Source organism: Oncorhynchus gorbuscha, linkage group LG14, assembly GCF_021184085.1.
Source record: "Oncorhynchus gorbuscha isolate QuinsamMale2020 ecotype Even-year linkage group LG14, OgorEven_v1.0, whole genome shotgun sequence".
NCBI lineage: Eukaryota > Metazoa > Chordata > Actinopteri > Salmoniformes > Salmonidae > Oncorhynchus > Oncorhynchus gorbuscha.
The window spans coordinates 14,449,896-14,477,767 of NC_060186.1; the positions used below are offsets into that span (position 1 = coordinate 14,449,896).

The 27,872-nt window shown below is 42.7% G+C and overlaps 2 protein-coding genes across 4 annotated transcripts; both read right to left on the reverse strand.

Moving 5' to 3' along the window:
- Positions 1–4,772: 4,772 nt before the first annotated feature.
- Positions 4,773–8,427, reverse strand: LOC123995608 (ubl carboxyl-terminal hydrolase 18-like). Of its 2 annotated transcripts, XM_046299236.1 has the most exons (11): positions 8,096–8,252; positions 7,784–7,927; positions 7,224–7,320; positions 6,962–7,092; positions 6,775–6,854; positions 6,516–6,650; positions 6,250–6,345; positions 5,991–6,155; positions 5,685–5,813; positions 5,534–5,577; positions 4,773–5,414 (listed from the first exon to the last, which is right to left on the reverse strand). In XM_046299236.1, the coding sequence occupies exons 2-11, from the start codon at positions 7,848–7,850 to the stop codon at positions 5,333–5,335; spliced, it is 1,026 nt and encodes a 341-aa protein (XP_046155192.1). In that variant the 5' UTR covers positions 7,851–7,927; positions 8,096–8,252; the 3' UTR covers positions 4,773–5,332. The 2 variants fall into 2 exon arrangements, 1 of the variants encoding a protein (XP_046155192.1); XR_006831866.1 differs by lacking the exon at positions 4,773–5,414 and having other exon boundaries at positions 5,959–6,155; positions 8,096–8,427.
- A 2,590-nt stretch (positions 8,428–11,017) lies between these two features.
- Positions 11,018–27,365, reverse strand: LOC123994503 (protein mono-ADP-ribosyltransferase PARP12-like). Of its 2 annotated transcripts, none has more exons than XM_046297174.1 (13): positions 26,873–27,365; positions 18,847–18,982; positions 18,265–18,598; positions 17,234–17,392; positions 16,907–16,957; positions 16,684–16,810; positions 16,325–16,490; positions 16,085–16,205; positions 15,770–15,866; positions 13,636–13,720; positions 13,334–13,464; positions 12,334–12,485; positions 11,018–12,191 (listed from the first exon to the last, which is right to left on the reverse strand). In XM_046297174.1, the coding sequence occupies exons 1-13, from the start codon at positions 27,145–27,147 to the stop codon at positions 11,692–11,694; spliced, it is 2,334 nt and encodes a 777-aa protein (XP_046153130.1). In that variant the 5' UTR covers positions 27,148–27,365; the 3' UTR covers positions 11,018–11,691. The 2 variants fall into 2 exon arrangements, with proteins under 2 accessions (XP_046153130.1, XP_046153131.1); XM_046297175.1 differs by lacking the exon at positions 26,873–27,365 and adding an exon at positions 22,495–23,471.
- Between the last annotated feature and the right edge of the window lie 507 nt (positions 27,366–27,872).

The following is a 27,872-nucleotide window of genomic DNA, read 5'->3' on the forward strand; positions in this document are numbered from 1 at the left end:
ATGGAAGACCATCTCACAAGAATTAGGCGTTGGTCTACATTTACCACTAGACGGTACAGCTATAATTAATGATAAACCTATTGTGGCAGGTCGGAATCATGCACCTTTCATTTTCAAGAGACAACAAGTGGATAGTGTTTCAGTGCTACATTCCATTATATTATTCTACATTGATACGAATGGAAATATCAAAGTGATCCAAAAGACATTCGCATTCAGTTCTTGTTTGTTATTATTTACATCCTCCCTTCACCATGGTCACCAGGGTCTGCACACTCAACACGGAGAGTGAAGCAGATTCATTTCCTCTTTGAAAACCCATGACATAACCACGACAGCCGGTAGATAAGCTAGAGGTTTCACGATGACAGGTTGACTAAGATTAAAATAGAAGAGTAGGCCTAGTCATAACAGGGTAGAAATAAGAGATGAAAGTCGTGGTCAGTGGACATATGGAGGAACGTAGGCTTTTCATCATGGTGAAGTAGGTGAAAATTCAGCACTACATCAAACTATTCTAACTAACGCCATTGGCAATGTCCTGGTTCTAGATACGAGATGGTGACTGCAAAGGCAACACAATGTGGGGTTTGTCTCTCAATCCTACGAAAGTCATTGTCCTCTGAATAATTAGAAAATATTGCTTTAGACTACTAAGCCCTGAGAGTCAACGGGCATTTCTGTGAATGGAATCCTCTGCACAGCAGCATATACTGTGCAGTAAACACTGCTAAAGAGGAAGGAAGGAAGACTGGACGGATGACACCAGTGATGTAACACCCCTCTTTCACAGCTACTAAGTGGATGAAAGCAGTGAGAAATGCCCAAAGGAAGCCATGTTGAATTCTGAAACTGCCATCTTTGGCAAGACAGACGGAATACTGGGTTGGGTAGGGATATGTCACAAATATTCACTCACATTCTCAAGCAAACCACTGACCTGAGCTCCTGAAATGCACCATAAACCATCCACACTCTCCTAGTAACTGGTACACACACATAAACAAAGAACCCAAAGCATTAGGAAGCCTTGCCCAAAGACAACACTAGCACTTGAGAGTTTCCACACAGTAAAGCCTGTAGAATATCATCACCTACATCAGTTTTTTGGGGCACTCAGTCCGACTTTCAACTTACTCTTGAAAGTTGTAATGGTAGAACGAATGCACAAGGTACAATTTCGAAATTGGGTAGTACATCATCAGTTTTCCTCTTGTCATGTCAGTCATGTCATACCTTAGAGAGCTATTTATAACTTGTCAGAAATGTCCAGATCAAGTAGCCCATGTCAGCTAAAGTTTTTTTTAGCTAGGTTTTTTAGCCCATAGATTTTGTAGTCAAAAAGTCACTCAAATATCACACCAATACACATTAGACATGGCAAAATATGTAGAATTGCAAGACAATTGGCTTTTAAAACGGCTAAATGTTCTCTGAACCCCATGACAAAATGTGTAGAATTGCAGGAAATTAGCATTAAACCTGCAAAATGTTCTCTCTGCCAACAAGAGGGCTGTGAACAGTTTGTGTCATGAACAGTGCTTGTGCCCATTGAAAGAGGGATCTGAGTGAAAAAGTTTGGGAACCTCTGACCTAGATGACACTGTGGTCAGGCAATGAGTTCAGCTGGGCCACATGCTAGTTTAGTCTCTTCCCTCGCTCTTGGCGTGTCAAGAACGGTCACTGTTATGGGCAGAGATAAGTCACCGTGCCAAGATCTTGAAGAGTAGATCCTGTAAACACAATACAGTAACCAATACCCTCCAGACCGACTGAATTCCTTCCAAATACAAGAAGGGTTCATAAGGTGCCTCCCATAAGGTGCCTCCCATAAGGTGCCTCCCATAAGGTGCCTCCCATAAGGTGCCTCCCATAAGGTGCCTCCCATAAGGTGCCTCCCATAAGGTGCCTCCCATAAGGTGCCTCCCATAAGGTGCCTCCCATAAGGTGTCCACTGTCCAGGTGGGTAATGACAGTACAAAGGACAGACGACAGACTGGGAGGCTCAACAATGGTGGTGCAGACATGTAGCGTGTGCCACACGTATGAATAGGAGCTAATGTGTCGCCTGTGTTAAGGTAAGTTAAGTGTACACTGGAGCCACATGATGTGGTATGGAGGGGTGTGTCACGGCAGGTGTTCTCCCCGAGTGAAAATTGTGGCACACGCCAGCCATCCTGTGACTATAAGGGGACATTCACGCAATAACACCTGGTTAGTGTTGGCCTCATTGTAAACTGGGCATCAATAATTAAATTACCACTATAATAGAAGAGAAAGAGAGAGAAAAAGAGGTCTATCATTTAACTCCAAGTTCAGAATTATTTTGAGCGCATTGTTCTGTGTCATTGTCTTACTGCTGTAAGTACTGAAATTGAAAACTGTTATTTCAACTATCAAAGTCAAATATCTATTATTTTTCTGTTTATTCCTCATGTTATTATTTTTCTATTGGTATTGTTGGAAAGTAAGTAAGAATTTCACCGGTTGTTTACGAAGCATGTGACAAATGACTTTTTATTGGATTTTATTCAAAAACAGAGTAGCATTTATAGAGGGCAGCCCAAAAATATACACTGCTCAAAAAAATAAAGGGAACACTAAAATAACACATCCTAGATCTGAATGAATGAAATATTCTTATTAAATACTTTTTTCTTTACATAGTTGAATGTGCTGAAAACAAAATCACACAAAAATTATCAATGGAAATCAAATTATCAACCCATGGAGGTCTGGATTTGGAGTCACACTCAAAATTAAAGTGGAAAACCACACTACAGGCTGATCCAACTTTGATGTAATGTCCTTAAAACAAGTCAAAATGAGGCTCAGTAGTGTGTGTGGCCTCCACGTGCCTGTGTGACCTCCCTACAATGCCTAGGCATGCTCCTGATGAGGTGGTGGATGGTCTCCTGAGGGATCTCCTCCCAGACCTGGACTAAAGCATCTGCCAACTCCTGGACAGTCTGTGGTGCAACTCCTGGACAGTCTGTGAGACATGATGTCCCAGATGTGCTCAATTGGATTCAGGTCTGGGGAACGGGCAGGCCAGTCCATAGCATCAACGCCTTCCTCTTGCAGGAACTGCTGACACACTCCAGCCACATGAGGTCTAGCATTGTCTTGCATTAGGAGGAACCCAGGGCCAACCGCCAACCTAATGGCAGTCAGGCTACCTCTGGCGAGCACATGGAGGGCTGTGCGGCCCCCCCAAAGAAATGCCACCCCACACCATGACTGACCCACCTCCAAACCGGTCATGCTGGAGGATGTTGCAGGCAGCAGAACGTTCTCCAAGGCGTCCCCAGACTCCATCACGTGTTGTCACGTGCTCAGTGTGAACCTGCTTTCATCTGTGAAGAGCACAGGGTGCCAGTGGCGAATTTGCCAATCTTGGTGTTCTCTGGCAAATGCCAAACGTCCTGCACGGTGTAAGCACAACCCCCACCTGTGGACGTCGGGCCCTCATACCACCCTCATGGAGTCTGTTTCTGACCGTTTGAGCAGACACATGCACATTTGTGGCCTGCTGGTGGTCATTTTGCAGGGCTCTGGCAGTGCCCCTCCTTGCACAAAGGCGGAGGTAGCGGTCCTGCTGCTGGGTTGTTGCCCTCCTACGGCCTCCTCCGCGTCTCCTGATGTACTGGCCTATCTCCCGGTAGCGCCTCTATGCTCTGGATACTACGCTGACAGACACAGCAAACCTTCTTGCCACAGCTCGCATTGATGTGCCATCCTGGATGAGCTGCACTACCTGAGCCACTTGTGTGGGTTGTAGACTCCGTCTCATGCTACCACTAGAGTGAAAGCACCGCCAGCATTCAAAACTGACCAAAACATCAGCCAGGAAGCATAGGAACTGAGAAGTGGTCTGTGGTCACCACCTGCAGAACCACTCCTTTATAGGGGGTGTCTTGCTAATTGCCTATAATTTCCACATGTTGTCTATTCCATTTGCACAACAGCATGTGAAATTTATTGTCAATCAGTGTTGCTTCCTAAGTGGACAGTTTGATTTCACAGAAGTGTGATTGACTTGGAGTTACATTGTGTGGTTTAAGTGTTCCCTTTATTTTTTTGAGCAGTGTATATCTACCAATCAAGAGTGAGGTGTAAGACTTAGTTACAAAATTGTCACATTTCTGTAGTGTTGAGTAGACTCAAGCGTCAACTTTAGAAATGCAACATCTAAAAGGAACAGGGACACGCCAGCAAAATAACTGTACATCACCACTGTACACACTGAACACATTACTCTGCTACTGCTCGCGGACTGCGGTTGGGAGATGCCCACGTAGGCTACTTAACCTGTTGCACTGTGCAGACGTCTTCCATTCTGTCAGCGTGCACACGGGCACCATTTCAACTGGTCCTCAGTCTTGGCTAGGGTAGTGGGAACAGTTTTTATTAACTATGTGTGTGATTCCCCAGACAGACAGCCTATACCAGTTGTACATGCACTGTACAGTATATACTGTAAAGTATGTTGAGAAGGAATAGGTGGATTGGAGATATTTGATCTGTGCCTCACTCTCCTTTTCTGAGAGAAAGATGATTAGGCAAATGAGAATAAATAGAATAAAATAGAAGATAAGAAAATAGAAGTTAAGAAAATAACAATAGAGAAGATTATACAAGAACATGACATTTCAATGCATGTCATTCCAAACCATATTTAAGTATGAGTATTGAGAGAGCTTGTGGCACATACGGTGAGTGTTTTAGGTCTTGCAGGGCTCATATCAGTAACTGGGAAAAGACGCAATACATTTTCAGGTGCTAGCTGGGAAAATGACCGTTTATTGCTCTGTTGACAGCATTATATCGGTAGTGAAATCACAACAGAACAGAGTACCGGTAACTACTGTATAAACCAATTGTCAGGCAAATATTATCACCAATGAGTCAATGGCCTTTTTCAGGTTTTCCCCCAGAATACCTCAACTCAGCACTCTCTTCAAACCACCCGTTTTATAGTGGTTTCAGAACACTTTCAGAATGTGTAGACTGGAGCTTACAAGATGACTGTACTAATGACAGGGTGAAGGGTGTTTGCCTCCACCTATTGGCTAAGCTCAGAAAAGCCCTATGAATGTCCAACATATCCAGTATAAACAAAACCTCAAAACATATACACCACATATACTTAAACAAATCCACGTAATTGCACATAAACAATGACCCATTACCCATCATTTTAAAGTGAAAATCATCCAGATAAATGACATCCCCAATGCTAAATGAAGACAACAACCCCTCCAATAGGTAGTTGTGCACTTTGTGTTTGGTCCTTGATTCCTACGGTCTCCAGTCTCCACTCTTTATCCCTTTAGCTCCGTCGGCCTGAGGACCACTCCGGTTGCTTTCCCTCTGGGGTTTGTCTGTAGAGCAGCATATACGCTGTGCCTTCTCTGTTAACAAAGGATAAGACACCTGTCAACTGATGCCATTTCCGCCCCAGAATTGATCGAGGATAATACTGAGAGTTGTCGCCATTCTGAAGAGAAGTCATTTTGTGTTAAAACCTTACCTTAGACTTCCTCCATAGGTGTTCTGTACTTCCTTCCAGCTAACCTGTGTTTGTGCAAATGTTAGGTTACTTTTAATGATACCAAAAAACGTATAGGTGTAATACAAACTTGCTGAGTGGTGTAAACATTCTTCCGCTCATTTTCTCTTACCTGCCGTACAGAACTATCATTAGTGTGGTACCAGCTCTGGTCCTTGTGACGAACGTATGCTGTGTAGTGTCCAAACATGGCAACGCCGGAGTGCACTATGACTGCACACAAACTGTACTGGCTGTCACTCTGGAAGAACGAACAAATACAATTTGATGTCCGTCAGTACAGCTGTACTATTTCCCTCCAATGATGTTGTGATAAAATGTCACTGTGTTTATATAGAGGCCCATGTGTAATTGTTTTATGTGCATAATGTTGTATATTAGCATACCTCAAACAAGTGGTAAACATCTGCCTATCTACCTGTACATAACGTTCTGACAGTGCCTCTGCTGTCAAGATCTCAGAAATGTTCAGGGTTTCTGGGAAGGTGACTTTGCAGTGTAGTTTCCTGGTGTAACCACGGGAATTACGGAATCTCTTCAGGTGAAGACACAAGACAGAGGGCAGGGAGATGAGTTTGAAGCCCTACATAAGAAAGAACAAAATGGAGTAATTCAGTTAACAGGCAAATCACAACAGTCTCTACAATGGAACATCCCTTCAGATATAAAGTGCTGACCTGTTTGGATGGCTTCTTCTCTCCACACCTTTCACAGTAGCACTTATCTCCATCCCTTAGCTCCTGAAGCTCGAAGAAGAACCGCATGCAGTCCTCCTGGAAGACCACAGAATAGGAAAGACACAGAGACTCCATTTTCATTTTAAACAAACCACATCCTCCCTTTGACAGCTATCAAATAGAGCAATGTAACATTATGTGCTAAGTACTTTGAATAGAATCCCAATATAAGAGAAAACTCAAGCCAAGTTTGAGGGAACCCTCACCAGGGAGTCATGGCTCTCTCTTATGTGCATGGGGAGGCTGAGTAGAAAGCTGGTCCCAGTTTCGATGTATTTACATTCTAGACACTGAAGGTATGTCTCCACGGTAACCTTGTACAGAGACTGAATCTCCTGAGCCTGGGGATGGAGAACACAGACAGAGAAACGTCCTATCGTATCATCTCCAACATGCTTTTTGTTGGGTGTCCCTGTTGTTATTTTTTAGTTGATCTAATATTATGTCAATTTAAGTAGTACATACCAAGGCCTTGTCACTCATCTGTTGTTGGATAAGGTTTAGAATGGAGAGGAATACCTCATCTGCATCCTGCTGAACATTGTCTGAGAAACATATTCTTGTCAATGTTAAAGTTGCAGACAGTAAAATTATATTCTTTGTAATTCATAATTTGTAAAAAATGTAATGTAATGACACAGACTACTCATACCGTGGATGTAATTTCTGTCCAGGCAGTGCAGGAAGTCTTTATGAGGAGCAGGCTGGGATTGATCACTCTGCATGGCTAGCAGCACCTTCCTCAGATACAGAGGGACACTCTCCTTGTCAACTGGGTTCCACCTAAGAACATAGCATTCCCAGCACTCAATGCTTTCCCACAAGCAGCCTGATAACTACCAGTAAGCTAACTAATGTCTTCGTTACATGTTGATTCTTAATAGCAAAGTATTGTAACCTGCCACCTGGCTTACCCTTCTAGCAGATCTACCAGTTCCCGGGTGGCAGAGAAGGACTGCAGCAGAGCGTTCACACAGCATGACAGGCCATAGTTCCTCAGACCTCTTAGGTCTATGGGCATCAATATGATCAGAACATAGCTGCATGCCTCAATTCTACCCAGACAGTTAAGTAATAATAATGTATTATGTCTCACAGGAGGTTGGTAATTGATGGTAATTGATGGAGCAGAGTCAGTGGAATGGTATCAAATACATAAAATATATGGCAAATATATGGTTTCCATGTGTTTGATGCCATTTCATTCACTCAGCAGCCTCCTGTGCTTGTGTCCATATTGATCAATGCAAAGTGTGTGGTGTAAATTGCAGTGATGCTACGGCTGATTACGGTCAGATTTTTTTCCTGGTCAAGTGAACAGGAAGAGGGAAAACTCAAGGCCCTATGGCGGCTCAGTAGCATTCAATCATAGGGAAAAGTGTAAAACAGGTCCCGTGATCAGGGAAAAATAACCAGCCCATTGGCTTGTTTCAGTATCTACTTTCCACCATATGCATTCAGTCAAAGCCCGTACCTTGTGACCTACTCTCGATAGGAAGACTCCAACTACGGTAGAACATTGAGCACATTCTTCGTGACATCAGGGCTATCGTTTTATCGTATCTATTGCTGGACTACTGTTGTTGAGTGAGTTAAGAAGTCCAAGAGGTCCACCTCCCTGTGAGTGAAATACAAATGAATAACTGGATCGTCATCATACATTTTTACATAGCTGAGTTCACTTAACTTTGAGAAACTAGGCTAACATTAAGGGTGCAATTTTTGTGAATCCAAAACACTGCATACAACATAATATGTATTTATTTTAAGCAAAGATTTCACTTACTTTATCGCTCATTGACTATCCACAGCCTTGGGAAAAATAATATGGAAAAGACGCGACTTGAGGCGACTACCGCAGCATCACTTTCACTTTCTATTTCTGGCAAAATTTAGGTAAAAACGAAACTAACGAAACCGAGTCCATTATATCGCCATCTGCGGGCCTTTGGGCTAAGTGCCATTAATTTCTACCGATTTCTATCTTATCATATTATTGGCTTTGTGGAGGTCGCCACATACAGTATTTTAAAACAGCATAATAATAATAATAATAATATATGCCATTTAGCAGACGCTTTTATCCAAAGCTACTTACAGTCATGTGTGCATACATTCTACGTATGGGTGGTCCCGGGGATCGAACCCACTATTGACTGTCATTTGCCTGTAAAATTCCATGTCAGGACTATAAAGTAGTTGGCAGCAACAGTAAACAAAAATTGGACTTCTGTTATGTAAAAGGTTGTCCACGTAGTTCTAGACAGCGGTGTAGGCAACTATTTTAAATCAGCATGGAGGCAAACTTTCGCAGCAAGAGACGATATGGGACTTATTATGGGACAAGATATATAACTTTTGGGCCCTCCTTCGGAGCGGTACAGTATGAAACCCACATAGTTGGTTGGATGGCACCCCCTAGTGACAAACCTGATCAAGCTGTAATTTCTTCAATGGAGTATGAGGATGAAGCTCCCAGGGGTTGAGGTCTTCATGGCAGGGGCGTCATTTAATCTAAACCTAGGGTATGGCAGCTCATTTACTCCATTTCTACACAATTCAAAAACTCCCAAATGCATTTAGGAGAACAGCAAAAACAACCTAAATGCACTCCAGCCATTATCACATTGGGCTGCTGTAGCTTCATTCACCTCAGTCGATAGGGGACTTAACATTCTACAAACATGTCATACTGCAATTAGCTACTACGCACTAGCTCAGCACAGGGGTCAAAAGATTAGTTTACACGTCAAGTCAAACAGTTACCTAGCCATCTTATAGAACTGCACTGTCTTCTGGAGAACTGCGTCAATGCTCTCTCTGTCCATAGTCCTAAAGCCAGCTAGCTGGGCAAACAGCCTTCTCACCCTGCTCTGAGCCCTCTGCATGTTCCTAAAGCCAGCCCTCTAATCCTGCTAAACTGCATTTTCCTTTTAATTGGGATTGGAATGATTTTAGTTGCCAATTTTAAATTGTTGGTGTTGCGCTAGGTAGGGTATGGTGACTGCCATATTGCCCAATTGATGCCCTACTTCACAGGTCCAAAACGTTGGTCCCAGATCAGAACGAGGACAATTAGACCCGGATTCGAACGGACCCGGTCAGATTTTTGGACCCGGTCACTTGTTTTTTGAATTATTATAATTTTTAACCAATGATGTATATAAACCCTAGATTGCTATTTATTCATATTGCCCAATGAGAGGTTTTGAAGCCACCGTCCGCCATATTGGTACTCCTCAGATGGAGCAGTCCTCATAGATGGGTTGGTGGTTTAGCAACAAAATTGACAACTATGGGGCAAAACAGAGGGGGTTATCTTAGATTGTTGTCGACATGTTAACTCTATTATGTCTCCAAATGTTTATTGAAAACTTAAATACATTTGCACAATGAGCTTGTTGTCTCTCAAATACATCATGACAGTAGTTGATAAGCTTTTTTGCCATATTAGCATTGACATGAAATCAGTCCAAAACACCTCAAAACAAGACATGGTATCAAGAACAAGATAAAACTAGCTGAAACGAGCCACTTAAAATTCCCCATAAAGCAGCTTCTTGTCATTGTTACCAGCTATCTGATTGCTCAGAATCATAACAAAGTACGGCTTCCGGCCACATCAATGTGCACGCATTATTTATGTGACGTTGTCAACCTACCCATCATTACAATTACAATCACTTGGTTTAATTTCATTCTTGGTGCATAACTTTACACTTACATTCCGGTGTGTTCATAAGAATGAATAAAGTGCTACTTCAATCAGCAAAATTATACTTCTCAAAATATTTACAAAATTGTGATTAATGCAAAGAAAACAGATTATATTATAGGATTATATTCATAAAATGAAGGAAACCCCTAATCGTACAAACATTGAACCGATGCACATCAGCAGATACTGTAAAAGTACTGTACTGTACTATACATGTATAAAGCTTATAATGTACACAACTACTTCATGTTGTGAGGTTCACAATTTGCCATTATATAAAGTGTGCAAAGCTATCTTCAAGGCAAATGGTGGCTACTTTGAAGAATCTCAAATACAAAATATATTTTGATTTGTTTAACACTTTTTGGGTTACTACATGCTTCAATGTGTGTTATTTCATAGTTCTGATCTCTTCTATTATTCTACAATGTAGAAAATAGTAAAAATAAAGAAAATCTCGAATTGACCAAACTATAGTTTGTTAACAAGAAATTTGTGGAGTGGTTGAAAAACAAGTTTTAATGACTCCAACCTAAGTGTATGTAAACTTCCGACTTCAACTGTACATACACTCTAATGCCTCACTGCCACTGCGGCTGGGACTTTCCTACTTTCAGGGGAATACCCCCACTAGGGACCTATCCTACATGTCACTCATGGATCTCAGAGAGAACTAGCTCCACTCGGGAACTCTCCTTATGGAACATACCCTACACCATATATTTACGACCGGTTGTTAGGCAATGGGCCTATTGAATAAACTCAGGTTTTCTGGGTCCGTATCCTATCATTTTCAGCCTACGATTCTCATCTCCCCAAGATGTCAGAATTGGTGGTAACAGATGTAGGAATTGTGCCTACCTTGTTTCTGGTGCCAGCTCGTTTCACTGATTCCGACTCTCTAGTTTGACTGTAAATCGTGGTGAACCCTGCTCGCAGCGCCAACTGTTGGATTCTAAATAAATGGAGTAGAAACTCATAGACGACTAGTAAAAGCTCAAATCAAGTTTATTCACCCAATGGGTCAAACAACTGAATGACAAAGACATATTTACACAAGCACTGGTATTTAAACCTTCCTGCTATACCTTCCCATCCTTACACATCTGGACAGCCAATAGATCTCTGTTGCTAGACAGGACTTTAGTGATTTCTGTTCTTTCTCACTTCATCTGACCTGACCTCAGCCCAAATTCCTCACTCCTCCCCAACTCATGGCTGTCTTGTTGACTGTGGCCGTTCTGACAGAATGTAAACATTCTGCATTTCCCTGCCTCCCTCCCTCCCATGAATAATGCAAAGAAAACAGATGGATTATATTAATAAAATGAATGAAACTCATAATTGCACAACCATTGAACTGATGCACATCAGCAGATACTGTAAAACCACTGTACTGTAAAGGTATAAAGCTTATAATGTACACAACTACTTTTGTTGTGAGGTTCGCAATTTGCTATTATATAATGTCAGTAGCACTACAAAAATGCTTGCATTGTAGAAAACAGAACATCTAGTAATCATAGTAAGGTGCATCCCAATATTATCTGTAATTTGTCAAACATTTAACAGAGTGCTAAATCCATTTCTCTAATTCACAAAAGCATATGTTTTTGCCTCGGTTTAATATCAAAAGGTTCACAATTCACCCCTCGCAGTCAGCCTCAACTAATGACACAGGAGCTGTCAGGTTTAGGTGCAGGGGTTGGTGATGGTGTGTATGTTGGTGCAGGTATAGGCGCTGGTCTGTATACTGGTGCTGGTCTAGGCACTGGGGCAGCCGCTGGTCTGTATGCTGGTGCTGGTCTAGGCGCTGTGGCAGCCGCTGGTCTGTATGCTGGTGCTGGTGCTGGAGCAGGTACAGGAGCTGGACGGTAGTATTGCTGGTATCCTTGTGACCATGCATCGTCCTCACCATAATGGATGAGGTACTCTGGGTATACCTGGTGCTTCTCGAACACCACAAAGATGGAGGGGTTGCTGACGTCATCTACACAGCTGTCATAGAAGATGGTGTCCCCTCCGTCCTTCGAGGGGGGCCGGAGGAAGCTCGAGTGCCCTTTGATGTAATCTCCCACCAACACACGACAGACAAACATGAACCTCGTATTTAATTGGCCAGTGTAGCTGTTGGAGTATTTGGCATCCCTGGCAAAGTAACTCCCTGAAATTGGATGTTAGGGGGATGAAGGGGTAAGCAGTAATCATTCATCACAGGAAAATATATTATATCAACGATATATCATGTTGATTTATGTCAATAATTAGAATGACTTGTAATAGCACAAGCACATGAGACAGCTCACCTTTCCCATAGGTTGTCCCATTTAGTCCACAGATCCGCCAGTCAAAGTTGTTAAGGCAGATGGCATCGAGGTATTTGGAGTCTGTGCCATGGAAAAGCTGTTTCTCCGTCACATTCCTCCCTCTGTTGTTCTTCTTCATGAGATCCCTTTGCCTTGCAATCAGAATAGATCAAATAAATCCCTTTGCCTTGCAATCAGAATAGATCAAATAAATCCCTTTGCCTTGCAATCAGAATAAATCAAATGAATCCCTTTGCCTTGCAATCAGAATAAATCAAATAAATTCCTTTGCCTTGCAATCAGAATAAATCAAATAAATCCCTTTGCCTTGCAATCAGAATAAATCAAATTAATCCCTTTGCCTTGCAATCAGAATAAATCAAATAAATTCCTTTGCCTTGCAATCAGAATAAATCAAATAAATCCCTTTGCCTTGCAATCAGAATAAATCAAATAAATCCCTTTGCCTTGCAATCAGAATAAATCAAATAAATCCCGTTGCCTTGCAATCAGAATAAATCAAATAAATCCCTTTGCCTTGCAATCAGAATAAATCAAATAAATCCCTTTGCCTTGCAATCAGAATAAATCAAATACATCTCTTTGCCTTGCAATCAGTGTATGTCCTCTAGAAGCACTGTAGACAGTGTGCAGAATGTATTGAAAATAAATTATTTGTATTTCCTTTTGAGATTATATTTGTGACAGAAAGTTAGTCGAGAGAGAGAAATATTGTATAATGTGCAATTATTGTGGGTGCAGTCAGGAAGTGAGCATCAGGCTGTATCACATCCGGCTGTGATTAGGAGTCCCATAGGGAGACACACAATTGGCCCAGCGTCATCCGGGTTTGGCTAGGGTAGGTCGTCATTGTAAATAAGAATTTGTTCTTAACTGGCTTACCTAGTTAAATAAAGGTTTAAAAAAAATCTAACATCTATTCTAGACCAATCAATAGGTGATTGTCAATTGAAAGTGTATGTAGTCTGAGGGAACATACCACTGAAAGACTTCCCAAAGGGCTTTGTTCTGAATCCTCTCGATTTGGTGGATGCTGAAGCCTCTCATGGTGTTCTGAAAAAGTCCTTGAATCTCCTTATACTCCACTGACGAGCACGGAAGGTCAATTCTCTGATAGGGACATGATGGGAGACAGAGAAACAGTCATAATACACCATTAGCCTACCATGTAGGGACAGATTGGAGCAGTTATTTTGCCCAGGAACAAAACAAACACTCATCTCCATTGGTCTAAAACAGCAGGTTCCTTGCATCTGGTATGCACTGTATATAATATAATACCTTGTGTCCTGTTTCAGGGGTTTGTGCCTTGTCCCAGTGTCCTGGTAAAGCTCTGAGGTTTGAGTGATTGATCGGAGCCCTTTTTCTGAAATGTAGAAGAACAAAAAGATATTCCTAAAGGTAAAAATGCAAAGAGACATTTGGTTGTCCATTTCAACCACAAAATGTACAACAAAAGTAAAAAAGGCAAATGGTTGCAGATAAATAGTAACCTGGCTAAATAAAAGACTGCTCTTAGAAGTCTGTCTATTTCACCAAATATCAATACATTTATGTATTCTGTTGTTTTGAAGTTCTATAGATTATCAAGATAATCTATTCTTTCTGATGATGTACACACGTTTGGGTAGAGTATTATGCTGTGATCAATTGCTGGAAGTTAAAACTTCAGAGCTCGTCCCATTGTTTCCTATAGGGGAAATATGTCTGTCTATTTCGCCAGATATCTACAAAATGTATATATTTAGATTATTTTCAAGTCTGACAACATAATAAAACACTACAATCTCCTCTTTGTAATGATGTAAGTCTGGGCAGCGAGCTCTGCTGTCATCAAACGCTAGTCTTTCAAATGTCAGGAATTACACATTACTGTTGAGGCTACTGCTCCATTGTTTCGCTATGGGGAAATTCTACAAGGACACGTCTGTCTATTTCGACCAAATATCTCAAAATGTGTATATTTTGATTTTTTTTCACGTTGGACACCATTTTTAATCAGGAGAATCTCCTATTGTTAATGATGCAAGTCTGGGCAGCGAGCTCTGCTGTCATCGATCGCTAGACCAGAAAAAGTCAGAAGTTGCCATTTTTCTATACTTGCTCATTGCGCAGATGTAAGCACACTTGACACCACTGCGTTGTTATTTATTAAATAATATTTATAAAATAAAAAGGGATACTTCTTTTGGTGCCATTTAGGGGAAATTGAATTCTAAGTATCACTTCTATCAAGGATCATGGTAAGACCCAGATGCAGACCGTGTTGAAGTAACAATGTTTATTACAGCAGCAGGGGCAAAGGTACAGAATGGTAGGCAGGCTCAGGGTCAGGTCAGGCAGAGGTTGGTAATCCAGAGATGGGGCAAAGGTACTGAATGGTAGGCAGGCTCAGGGTCAGGGGCAGGCAGAGGTTGGTAATCCAGAGATGGGGCAAAGGTACAGAATGGTAGGCAGGCTCAGGGTCAGGTCAGGCAGAGGTTGGTAATCCAGAGATGTGGCAAAGGTTGATCAAAAACCAGGAGGATGGGAAAAGAGAGACTGGGGAAAAGCAGGAGCTGACACAAAAATGCTGGTTGGCTTGACAAACAAGATGAACTGGCAACGAACACAGACAAACACAGAACACAAGTATAAATACACAGGGGATGATGGGGGAAGATGAGCGACACCTGGAGGGGCATGGAAACAATCACAAGAACACGTGAAACAGATCACAACTTCAGTCAGAAGAGGCTTAGCGAAGGTTTGTTTCAATTCATTTGCTATGGCCTCGCGCTGGTGTCCCAGCTCAGCCAATGTTCCTTTGGCTGTTCTTCAGCCTTGGGTGAATATTTACTTATTCTATTGTCCAGCCTACCAGCGGAGCTAGCTGGTAAATCAAGCTCTTGCTGAGTCGCTCTGGATAAGAGCGTCTGCTAAATGACTTAAATGTAAGAAAAGTCTACCCCAAGAAAAGTCTTCAATGCAGTTTTTTGCTGTTCTTTCAATTAACCTATTGCCTGCAGTTATTTAATAACTGCTGCTATAGCAGCATCAACACCAACCTCCAGGCACTTCTCGTTGTCATCATCAACTAAACCACCCCCACAGATTATCAGAGGACGCTGATTGGTCCGGCTGTACGGTGGAGGGAGAGGGATGTGCTCAAATGGTTTGAATCTGGTCGTTGCCAGACTGTATCCGTGTTGCAAAACAGAATGTAAGTTTGCGTCATCAGGATGGTTCTTAAAAGGCTATAGTGCTACGGAAAAATCAAAACGTGCACCCGGTCAGCTACTCCTCTTCTATAGACATCTTTCAAGGCAAGAGAACACATGAGGAGCCTAGTGGTGAAGTGAGTGAACAATTCCCAGGAGAGTCATTTCAAGAGCAAATTGATCCATGCAAAAAAACATTCACAGCTTTATCTTACCTGGTTTTGATAGTTTGTGCATCAGCTGAAGAGACAAACACAGGCCGTCTTCTCACAACCTTCTTGGTGCTGTACTGCTTGTTTGTTTGAATCATGTCTGAAAAGGAGCAGAGCTGTTGTAACAACAGACAGTTCACTTTACATGCAGATGTCATTGTTTTACCATAGTGACTCCATCGAGAAATCTCTCAATTTGTCACATACAGCAGTAGCTGTAAGAATCACTGCATATCTGTTCGTAATATACTATGTTTGTTGTATATAGTTATAAGGCTGCAGTTGGTTTATCTTCGATATCACGTCATCTGTGCTCACCAGGGAAACTGAATTCATAGGTCTGTGACCCCGCAGTGAACTCTATCACAGCCTTGTTGTCTTCCTGGAACCTCTTCTCCAGGTCCTCACTGGTGATGGTGGCTGCCCTGTGTCCACTGATCTGTAGGGCAAGACAGAAAACATGGAGGTTATGCATTATTTGCATCATTTCTATTTAAAGAGGGACTGAACTCTGTCCTATTCAACCATCACTATTCAACAGTGCTCGTCGTCACTCACTGCTGATGCGTACTGGATCCAGTTTCCAAACTCGTCCTCCCAGAACCAGGCCCACTCCGTGGTGAGCATGAAAGTAGGCTGTAGCACAGAGGAGACGGTGGAGAGACGCCGGGCTTTGTTCAGGCCACAGGTCATCGTATCGAAACATACAGGCTGGACTCCACGACTAGACAAGAGAGAACAAAACACAGCGAACAATCAGCAATCACAATAGGAGAAGCCGTATATCACACTAACTAGAAGCGTATACGGCATTAATAACTCATTGTATTAGCAACTAGCAACATTTGCCCCCATGGACCAAGAGCCCTACGTGTTACTGCCCATTCAAGTGAATTCTGCTTAAAGGTAGAGCCCACCTGTATGTCTTTGCTGGGTCGCAATAGTCCTTCTCAATCACCTCGTTGTTTTGTAGAGCTGTCCAGTTTAGTCCCTCCCTCACCTCCCATTGGTAGGGCATGGTAGAGTGGGCTTTAAAGCACTTATCTGAAATATGAGTAAAGTTAGGTGTTGAAGTCTTGTGTTTATTAAGCTCTAAGCATTGATTAGTCTTAAAATTATGCTTTGAAAATGCTGTCTTACCACCGTGTATGCAACTGCCCTTGATGAAGTACATGCATATTTCAGCTTTATCTGAAAAAGAGAACTGGACATTGCATTTACCATGCCAATAGAATCAACATCTCTACATTTTGATAGCTTGTGACTGGGAACTTGTTCTTAATGTTCATCACTCATCGGATCTTAATACCAGTTAATAATCATACAAATACACTGTAACTGAGCACATAAAATAGTTTCTGCCAAATGTTATCTTAGACGAGAAAGCCATAATTAACCTATATGTTGATTCTTGACATCAATGATGTGACTGCATGACCACCATGCTATGTGCAGTATTGCCGTTACCTTGACTAGGTCTGTTGGACCTCTGGCTTGTGTTAAGGGCAGTGGTGGCAGCAGCAGCAGGAGTAGCAGTATCATGCTCAACCTCTTGGAGGTGGAGCGCCCTGAGTCTGGCGAGCATAGGAGCGGGAAATAGGGGTGCTGGAGTTTCTGCAGCAACCTCTGATAAATGTAAATATATTTTCCAAAAATATAGAATTAGCCTACTCCTGTCTGTACAGACATGAATAAAAGCATTCAAAATAATACAACAGAGAGCCGCAATTTGGGCAGCAAGCGCACCAAACATCCAACTGCTTGTTGCGTTGTGGCCATAGACCTATAATCCATGGAAGGGTCTTGGAACCTCTAACCCTGGCAATTTGACTGGTAAACTCATGAGTACACTCAAGATGCCTGCCAGTCCTGACTTCAATGGACACAACCGATCTGTGTATTCTAATTATATTGTTGCGGTTGTCAGTGAAGAGCAGCTATAGGCCTGTCGTTAATGTCTAAATACAATCGCGGGAAAAACTTAGTTTGAAATGCAAATGTCTCTTGCTGAACAGAGAGGACTAATCTGTCTGCAGAAGCTACCAAATGTTTTCTCAACACCTGCCAATATTAAGCAAAGAACCAGTTACTTTGATTGGCTCAAGCAAATCGGCCATCACCGGTGAGTAGCCTACGTATATTCATGCGTTATCATGTATGGATCTTTATCATTGGGTAAGCCAGTGTCACTGGATATTTTATTTAGTAGCCTATACTGTAGCCCAGGGTTTCTTAAACCATGAGTCGGGACCCAAGTAGGCCCCTGGTCATGTGAGAGGTGGGTTGCAGTTATGAGAATGCATCTATAATCACACACTATTTCTTCTAACTCCTGAAGATATTAGGAAGTAGCATTAGGTTCCACTAAATGCTATGTTCTCATTAATTAAACAAACTCACTTTACCATCTTTACACTTTAGTAAAACTATATTAAGGTATAACACAATATTGTTTAATAACTTATGAGTTAACATGCTAATAACAGTGTCGGCCTTACCGTGAGTGCTCAGTGGGCCTCTGTTAGACTTGTTACTTGTGTTAGCGGTTGCATTAGCTTTAGCTCTTTGATGTTGCCCCTTGCCTTGCATGACACGGTCTTGCTTTTGCAACCACTCAATGTTCATGTACACCGACTTCAGGGAGGCAATGAGCTCGTTGGGCACCCCTTTGTCCTGCAGGATTTTTAATGGGTGGGGTTCGTAGAAATCATGGCACCTGGGACAGTTGCAGCTACCCCTGAGATACATCTCACAGATGTGGAGCCTCTTGCATGTCTCGCCATCCTGGCATTTGCCATACTCTCCAACGCCGTTGTTGTAGTTGTGGCACACCTAGCAGAAGGAAATGTTTGTACGAGAAAAACAATACACACAAACACACATGCATGCACACACACCCATACACATGCATGCATGAGTACACACACACACAATATTCTGGGATATTCCATGTATATATCTGCACACCACAGCACAAGATTGGCGGAACATGAACTTAATTTAGATCATGATCACTAAACACAAGGCCTTAACCAGACAGAGTATACTTTAGCAAAGGGGCCTACTGCAGTGTTACATACTGGTGGTAAGAGGAAGCCATCATTCTGAAGCAGAAGGGTGCACAGCTCAGATCTGTTCAGTTCCTCCAGTCCGTGTTCTTTCAGGACTCTGCTGTTCTCCCCCGAGGTCATGTCATGGTTGAAGCGACATCCTCCTCTGTAGTCAAAAGTAAACATTTTCTTGATACAATGTTCCATCTCACTAGGCACAAACTGGTTGAATCAACATTATTTGTCAATGTATTGTAACGTGAAATCTATGTGGAAAATACACTATCTATGTACAAAATATTGAGTCTTTTGCCCTCAATACAGCCTCAATTCGTCAGGGCATGGACTCTACAAGGTGTCGAAAGCGTTCCACAGGGATGCTGGCCCATGTTGACTCCAATGCTTCCCACAGTTGTGTCAAGTTGGCTGGATGTTCTTTGGGTGGTGGACCATTCTTCTTTTTCTCTCATGATATCCAATTGTGATCCAATTACGATTTTGTCTCATCGCTACAACTTCCCAATGGGCTCGGGAGAGGCGAAAGTCGAGTCATGCGTCCTCCACAACATGACCCACCAAATCGCGTTCCTTAACACCTGCCCGCTTAACCTGGAAGTCAGCCGCACACCAATGTGTCAGAGGAAACACCGTTCAACTGACGACCGAAGTCAGCCTGCAGGCACCTGACCAGCCACAAAGAGTTGCTAGAGCGCCCGGCCAAACCCTCCCCTAACCTAGACAACGCTGGGCCAATTGTGCGCCGCCCTATGGAACTCTCAGTCACGGCCGGTTGAGACACAGCCTGGGATCGAACCCGGGTCTGCAGTGCCTTAGACCGCTGCGCCACTCGGGAGGCAGTGTTTATCATTCTTGATAAACACGGGAAATGGTTGAGTGTGAAAAACACAGCAGCGTTGCAGTTCTTGAGACATTCAAACCGGTGCACCTGGCACCTACTACCTTTCTCCGTTCAAAGTCACTAAAATATTTTGTCTAGCCCATTCACCCTCTGAATGTCACACATACACAATCCATGTCTCAATTGTCTCAAGGCTTAAAAATCCTTCTTTAACCTACATATTCGAAATAGTGTCTCAGATTGACATACAGAATCATTTGAAATGCTCTGAGACCACGTTGCAACACATGACACTCAATATAGTCTAGACAGCAATGAGCTCCATTATAATAATAACCACTAACGTGCAAACTAGTTATTCCACAGCAACCGGATGTCATAAGGTGAATGCACCAATTTGTAAGTCGCTCTGGATAAGAGCGTCTGCTAAATGACTTAAATGTAAATGTAAATCTGACCATTTCTATCGAAATCGGATTGTTTTTTGCAAATTATTTTGATGAGACAGAATTGGCTATAGGGCAAACCATTTTGTGAAGTGAAGTTGGTGACAACTATCAGCCCTCAACAAATTGTTACGATCAGTAGGTTTCCTGTAAAGACCCGTGTATAGAACATGATCTTCACACAAGATCAGAAGATCAAGATTTGACGTGTATCAGATTGCATAGTAAATCTCAAATGCTCAGAACAGGAGTTAAGAAAAGCTTGGAACGCCTGGAGCTGTTTTGCATCACCCCTCCACAGAACAAAAATATCATCAATATACCGTTTCCAAATAATGATGTTAGGCAAGAAAACATTTTTGAGAGGATTGAAAATAGACTATTTCTCCATGTAACCCACATACAACTTAGCATAGTTAGGAGCCATCGGGGATCCCATAGCAGTACCCTTCGTCTGAATAAAGAAATCATTTAGAAACATGAAGAAGTTGTGTGTGAGTACTATTTCAGCCTATGCTATAATGCATACACTGGAAGGTAGTTCTGTGGTCCTTCTGTAGCTCAGTTGGTAGAGCATGGCGCTTGTAACGCCAGGGTAGTGGGTTCGATTCCCGGGACCACCCATACGTAGAATGTATGCACACATGACTTTGGATAAAAGCGTCTGCTAAATGGCATATATTATTATTTATTAGGGTCACGTTGCAGAAGATAATGTTCCATAGCTTCAATGCCGCCCCCGTGTGGAATTTCTGTGTATAACGACTCAACATCAAAAGCAATTAACAAAGTATTCTCAGGGAGAGGATCAAGATGATAGAGATCATACTGTTCTGCGAGTGGTCTAATAAAAAAGTAAACAAAAGTAGATAGAGGGGCTTTTACTGCAACAATGCCCGCTACAATAGGGGCCGTAACTGCATCAATGCCCGCTACAATAGGGGCCGTAACTGCATCAATGCCCGCTACAATAGGGGCCGTTACTGCATCAATGCCCGCTACAATAGGGGCCGTTACTGCATCAATGCCCGCTACAATAGGGGCCGTTACTGCATCAATGCCCGCTACAATAGGGGCCGTAACTGCATCAATGCCCGCTACAATAGGGGCCGTAACTGCATCAATGCCCGCTACAATAGGGGCCGTTACTGCATCAATGCCCGCTACAATAGGGGCCGTTACTGCATCAATGCCCGCTACAATAGGGGCCGTTACTGCATCAATGCCCGCTACAATAGGGGCTGTTACTGCATCAATGCCCGCTACAATAGGGGCCGTAACTGCATCAATGCCCGCTACAATAGGGGCCGTAACTGCATCAATGCCCGCTACAATAGGGGCGTTACTGCATCAATGCCCGCTACAATAGGGCGTTACTGCATCAATGCCCGCTACAATAGGGGCCGTTACTGCATCAATGCCCGCTACAATAGGGGCCGTTACTGCATCAATGCCCGCTACAATAGGGGGTAACTGCATCAATGCCCGCTACAATAGGGGCCGTTACTGCATCAATGCCCGCTACAATAGGGGCCGTAACTGCATCAATGCCCGCTACAATAGGGGCCGTTACTGCATCAATGCCCGCTACAATAGGGGCCGTAACTGCATCAATGCCCGCTACAATAGGGGCCGTTACTGCATCAATGCCCGCTACAATAGGGGCCGTTACTGCATCAATGCCCGCTACAATAGGACGCCCTGCAGGTTTTGTAACATTCTTGTGTAATTTCAGCAAAGTATAGAAAGTGGCAATTTTAGGGTTTTGAATAGCCAAAAAGTAGTGTTCTTTTTTGGTTATCTGACCAGAACTTAAATACCCATCTAGGCCAGTACAGATCGTGTTCTGAAATTGGGCGGTGGGAGTTTCTTGTAAAAGGTGTTGTCTATGACACTCATTTACATAAGCTGTCCTATCCATGAGTACAACCGACCCACCCTTATCAGCAGGGTGGGTAAAGACTGACGTATCGGATTGTAAATCAAGCAAAGCTTGTTTTTCATCCTTAGGTAAATTATGGAAAGATATTTACTCATGTATGTTCTTAAGGAAATGAACAACAACTCTGCAATATGTCTCAATGGAGTGATTGTGATTGGCTGGAGGTATAAAATAACTCTTACTTCTAAAAGGTGTCGGAGTATATACAGGTGAGCAACCTACTATTTCAGTAGAAATACCACGATTAGGGGAGCTTAAGTATTCCCTGAAACGGATGCTTCTAAAAAACTTAAACATGTCTACCTTAACATCAAAATCGTTGCACTGAGTTGTAGGCACAAAAGGCTTGATAAATTAAAGACACTCAGTCCCGTAGGTTCTGGGACCGTGTGAGCGGTCCCCTCTGCAATCTGGTAGTCGTTTCTTCTTACCACGTCGTGTGCGGCATCTCGTCGGTGCGCGGGCCTACGGCCACCTCCGCCCTTCTGTCGGCCCAGTCTCTCGTTGGATAAAATACTGTCACTGGAAGCAGATGAGAAGCTCGTTGAAGAGCGTTGGGCAGATGGGGGTGGACAAAAGGAACCGGCATCTCTCCTGCGTCTGTCATGGAGAGGCGGAGCAGGACCTCCCTCGTCAAAGTTTCTCCAGAAGTAGCCTTTGTCCTTGGCCTTGTCTTTTTTGTCTTGGTTGAATTTCTTGATTTTAAGTTCCTTAATTTCTGTAGACAACTTGTCCTGGAGCGCTTGGTCAGTTTTCATCAGTTCAATGAATATGCCATCATCATTAACAGCTCCTTGCAGAGCTGTGCATTTCTCTTCAATCATGTTATCCATCATTACATTTTTTTGCATCTGAGCTCTTAGAGTGTGTGGCTCTCATTGAGAGCATTGTGAAAACACATAGGGAATTCAACAAACTTTTGGCTGTCTTTCTGAGTGGGTGAATAAATATTGAAATCTCACTGATCAACATCTCAAACAAATATTTAAAAAATATCCACGTTGAAATTACGTGGTGTGCCCAGTGGGATGCGGCTATAGGCCTATACTTAATCCATTGGAAACAGTAAAAATAGGGATCCTACACACTGGGCAAAAAAATGGTTGAATCAACGTTGTTGACATGTCATTAAAAAACATATGTGTAATGTGATGACGCTGAATCAACATGGAAACTGATTGGATTTGCAAAATGTCATCAACGTAGGGAATTTCGTATTTTTCTCACCCAACTTTTAACCTAAATCGAATATGATGGATTTTTATTTGATTTCACGTTGAATTCATGTTAGTTGGCAACTCAACCAAATGTAAATCAAAATAAAACTTTGAACAGACGTTAGTTCTCATTGGGTATTTGATCAGTGCATGATAGTATGCCCAGGCCTTTTTCTTACTGTTGTCACGCCCTGGTCGAAGTATTTTGTGCCCATAGCCCGGTGCGCTATAGGGCAGCCCCCCGAAAGTGCCATGCGAGTGTGGGCATTGAGCCAGGGCGTATGGTGCCTGCCCAGCGGGTCTGGTCGCCGGTACGCAGTTTTGGTCCAGGTTATCCTGCGCCGGCTCTGCGTGCTGTGTCTCCGGGGGCGCTGGGAGGGTGCAGTGCGTCCTCTGCTTGCGCTCCGCTGGTGCCGGGCAAATGTGGGTGTGGAGCCTAAGGGAGAGGTGCGTGTAGTAAGCACTAGATCTCCCGTGCTTACCCACAGCCCGGTTCAACCTGTGCCTGCACTCTGGAGGGTCCGGGCTAGAGTAGTTGTCCAGCCTGGGGAAGTGGTGCCAAGGTTGCGCACCAGAGCTCCAGTGCTCCCCCACAGCCCGGTCCTTCAGGCTCCTCCTAACACCAAGCCTCCTGAAGGTCTCCCCAGCCTGGTGGTTCCTGTGGCAGCCCCACGCACCAGGCTGTCTCTCTGTCTCCTCCCTGCAGGTGGTCCCGCCTGTCCGGCGCTGCTGCCGGAGTCTCCCGCCTGTCCGGCGCCAGAGCCCCTCTGTCCTGAGCTTCTTTTCACTCCCGAGCTTCCCCTCAGTCCCGAGCTTCACCTCAGTCCCGATCTGCTCCTCAGTCTAGTGGGGTTCTGGGTGAGGAATACTAGTCCATGGTTGGCGGCGAGTGTGGACTATCTAGGGACGCAAGGAGAGGGGACTAAGACATTTACTGAGTGGGGTCCACGTCCCGCGCCAGAGCCGCCACCATGGACAGACGCCCACCCGGACCCTCCCTATTGATTTGAGGTGCGTTCGGGAGTCCGCACCTTGGGGGGGGTTCTGTCACGCCCTGGTCGAAATATTTTGTGTTTTTCTTCATGTATTTGGTCAGGCCAGGGTGTGACATGGGTTTTTGTATGTGGTGTGTAGCTTAGTGGGATTGTAGCTTAGTGGGGTGTTCTAGGAGAGTCTATGGCTGTCTGAAGTGGTTCTCAATCAGAGGCAGGTGTTTATCGTTGTCTCTGATTGGGAACCATATTTAGGCAGCCATATTCTTTGGTTGTATTGTGGGTGCTTGTCCTGAGTGTCTTGATGTCCTTGTTCGATGTTAGTTGACACAAGTATAGGCGGTTTTCGTTTCTTTTATTTGTTTTGTAGTGTTTGTTTATTCGTGTTTACGTTTAAATAAACATGGATCGCAATCGACACGCTGCAGTTTGGTCCGACTCTCCTTCACCATATGAAAACCGTGACAACTATTTATTGCAACTACGTTTAGCTGAGCGCACAATGGAAACTTTTGAATGCAATTCGTAATTGAATGCGTAATTATGTAATATTTTGGATAGGGCCTACTGGAAAAGTTATTCAAAGTAGGCCCCCTTGGATTTGTGTCTCCTAAGATTTGTTCTGTTTAAAAAATAGTTGTATTATTTTTTGGTTTCATATTTTTGTTGGGGTTTCTCTGTAATACTCCTAGCCACCTAGCCAACTTCAGAAAATTGCTATCTCCCAACCTTATAGCTGGTCACCAAGAAGCCATTTCAGCTAGCTTGTCTAACTATCTTAGCTGGCATGCCTGCTGGCAATGTTGGTAGACTTTAGAAAAGCAAGCAATTACTAAATGTACTGAATAAGACATTTACGATTTTAGCAGATACAGAAAAGCATATTTATATTCTTTAAAAATGGAACCGGGCACAGATCTGGGGAAGTGTGTCAACATTTCTGCAGCATTGAAGATCCCCAAGAACACAGTAGCCTCCATTGTTCGTAAATGGAAGACGTTTAGAACCACCAAGATTCTTCCTAGAGCTGGTCGTCCAGCCAAACTGAACAACCGTGGGAGAATTTAAGCACTGTATGCTTAAAAATACAGAAAAATAAAAATTTCTGACATAGAATTAAGCATAGTGATTATGGCTCAAGATTGCAGGAAAAGGCAGTGTTGGGGCCTAGCCCCCCCCAGACCACCCCAGAGATATCCTCACGTACCTGGATTTTTTTGGGCATGGATTGTACTTGAAAACCTTAGAGAATAAAGTCGAGACATTTCGAGAATACATTAGAAATGTATTTAAAAAAATAAATAAAGTCAATATTTTATTTTGTGAATAAAGTGGCAATATTTTGAGAATAAAGTTGCAGTTGTATTTCAAGATTAAAGTAGGGGATTTAGTTAATAAATGCATACCTCTCTGGCTCCCTGTTGCTGTGTGCTCTGCCTTTTGAAATGCCTGAGTTAGATGACTGGTGAAACTATACTTTAGAATTGGCTTTAGTAACACGGACATCCTTGCTCTTTTGGCACATAATAACCAAACTATTATAAGTATTAGGACTTGGAAGAGGTTGACTGCCACAGATTGGGTCTTTTCAGAACGAGGAACCACACGGACTTGGATGAGTCAGTTATTTAAGTCAGTGTGGTTACATAAATAGGTAGAGACGAGCAGGTTAAAACAAACAAATGGCCATAATAATCAAATGCATTGTTCAAACAGGCGTCACTGCGCACTCACGCTTATCAATCTAATGTTCTGTGTCCTAAGAACAGCCCTTAGCCGTGGTATATTGGCCATATACCACACCACTTTGGGCCTTATTGCTTAGTTATAGCAGTCAAAATAAGTTAAATCGACATCAATTGATGGAAAATGTTTAACAAGGGTGAATTATCTTTTCTCTTGCAACATATTCTTAAACTAAGAAACATCATTTTGATGGAAAATTTTAATTTTACCTCAGCCTATGTCGTTACAAATTATGGCAATATTCCTTCCTAACTGCTGGATAACGTTATGGAAAAAAAAGGTTTATTGGATAAACTCCTCTCTTGCTGTGGAACAAATGGAGGAATAGTTCTCAGGCCTTGTGCGTGGGTTTTGAGAGGTCATTTGTTTAAAAAAAATATTATCTTCACCTGGCAACCCTGGTGGTTCTCAATATACACCAATAACACCATAAACCAGGGTTCCACAACTGGCAAAAACGGTTGTTTAATATTTGCTCCCCAAGTTTTCTGAGCCAAAAAAAATAATATTTTTTAATATTTTTTTTATTTGGACATAAAATACTAAACATCAGGAGATCAGCTGCAAGTGATTTTAATTAGGGAAATATGTTCCACGTATTCAAAAGCATAATATAGAGAGACTTGATCGTAAACAAATGTAAGCAAGATTTGAAATTATTATGTTTCAGTGAAATATTATATCTGTTTGGGATTCTTGCGGTCAATTTGCAGTCAAATGATTTGTAATTATGATCACTGCCATGAAGCAAAGGGAAAGGCTATGTGCCAAAAGTTCCCCAGAGGAGGCCTTGTAATTAAAATAGCGTCACGGTAACAACAGTATCAAAATTGGGAAGCGTTGAAGTTTCATACCTTCTCCGTCTGAATGGGCAATCCCCAAGCATGAATCGTTTACAAAAATGTAAATTTCCGCATCCCTGGCAATCTTTGGATTTGCACAATCGAACTCCAGTCTTGGCTACCACCCTTTGCTCTCCGTTAAAAACAACAAAACAAAATTTATCTCTATTTTTAATTACATCCCGCACCGAGACTTGCAAGTCACTGTAAACATTTGCATCTAATTCATCGACGTTCATTGATCCACGATTAGCACAAATAAGTTTAGTTATTGTCGATTCCGTCATTTCTTCAACTCGTTATACAGAGTTATATTCTTTCCATATGGTTCGGGACTCTGATGAGGAAATGATGTGTTGAGAAGGAAGCTGGTGAGTGAATCGAAAACGAAACTTAGTATAACCTTACTGGTCATTCCTTCTTCTGCAATGCAATAAAGCGTTCATATTGCACAAAATAATTAGCAAGATCTTGACACTAGCCAAATCAAATCAAATGTATTTATATAGCCCTTCGTACATCAGCTGATATCTCAAAGTGCTGTACAGAAACCCAGCCTAAAATCCCAAACAGCAAGCAATGACGCACGGTGGCTAGGAAAAACTCCCTAGAAAGGCCAAAACCTAGGAAGAAACCTAGAGAGGAACCAGGCTATGTGGGGTGGCCAGTCCTCTTCTGGCTGTGCCGGGTGGAGATTATAACAGAACATGGCCAAGATGTTCAAATGTTCATAAATGACCAGCATGGTCGAATAATAATAAGGCAGAACAGTTGAAACTGGAGCAGCAGCACGGCCAGGTGGACTGGGGACAGCAAGGAGTCATCATGCCAATGTGTTATAGTATTTATATAAATAGGCCTGGAATCTTTATCATTGGATTGTAAATATGAAGGTCTACAATCGCCTGTCTACTGTAAAAATACCAACTATGCCCAGTAGATGTCAGATGCATCCCATCCAAACTGTAGGCCTAGGGAAAATTCATGTCAGTCAAATCACTTTAAGTGATCA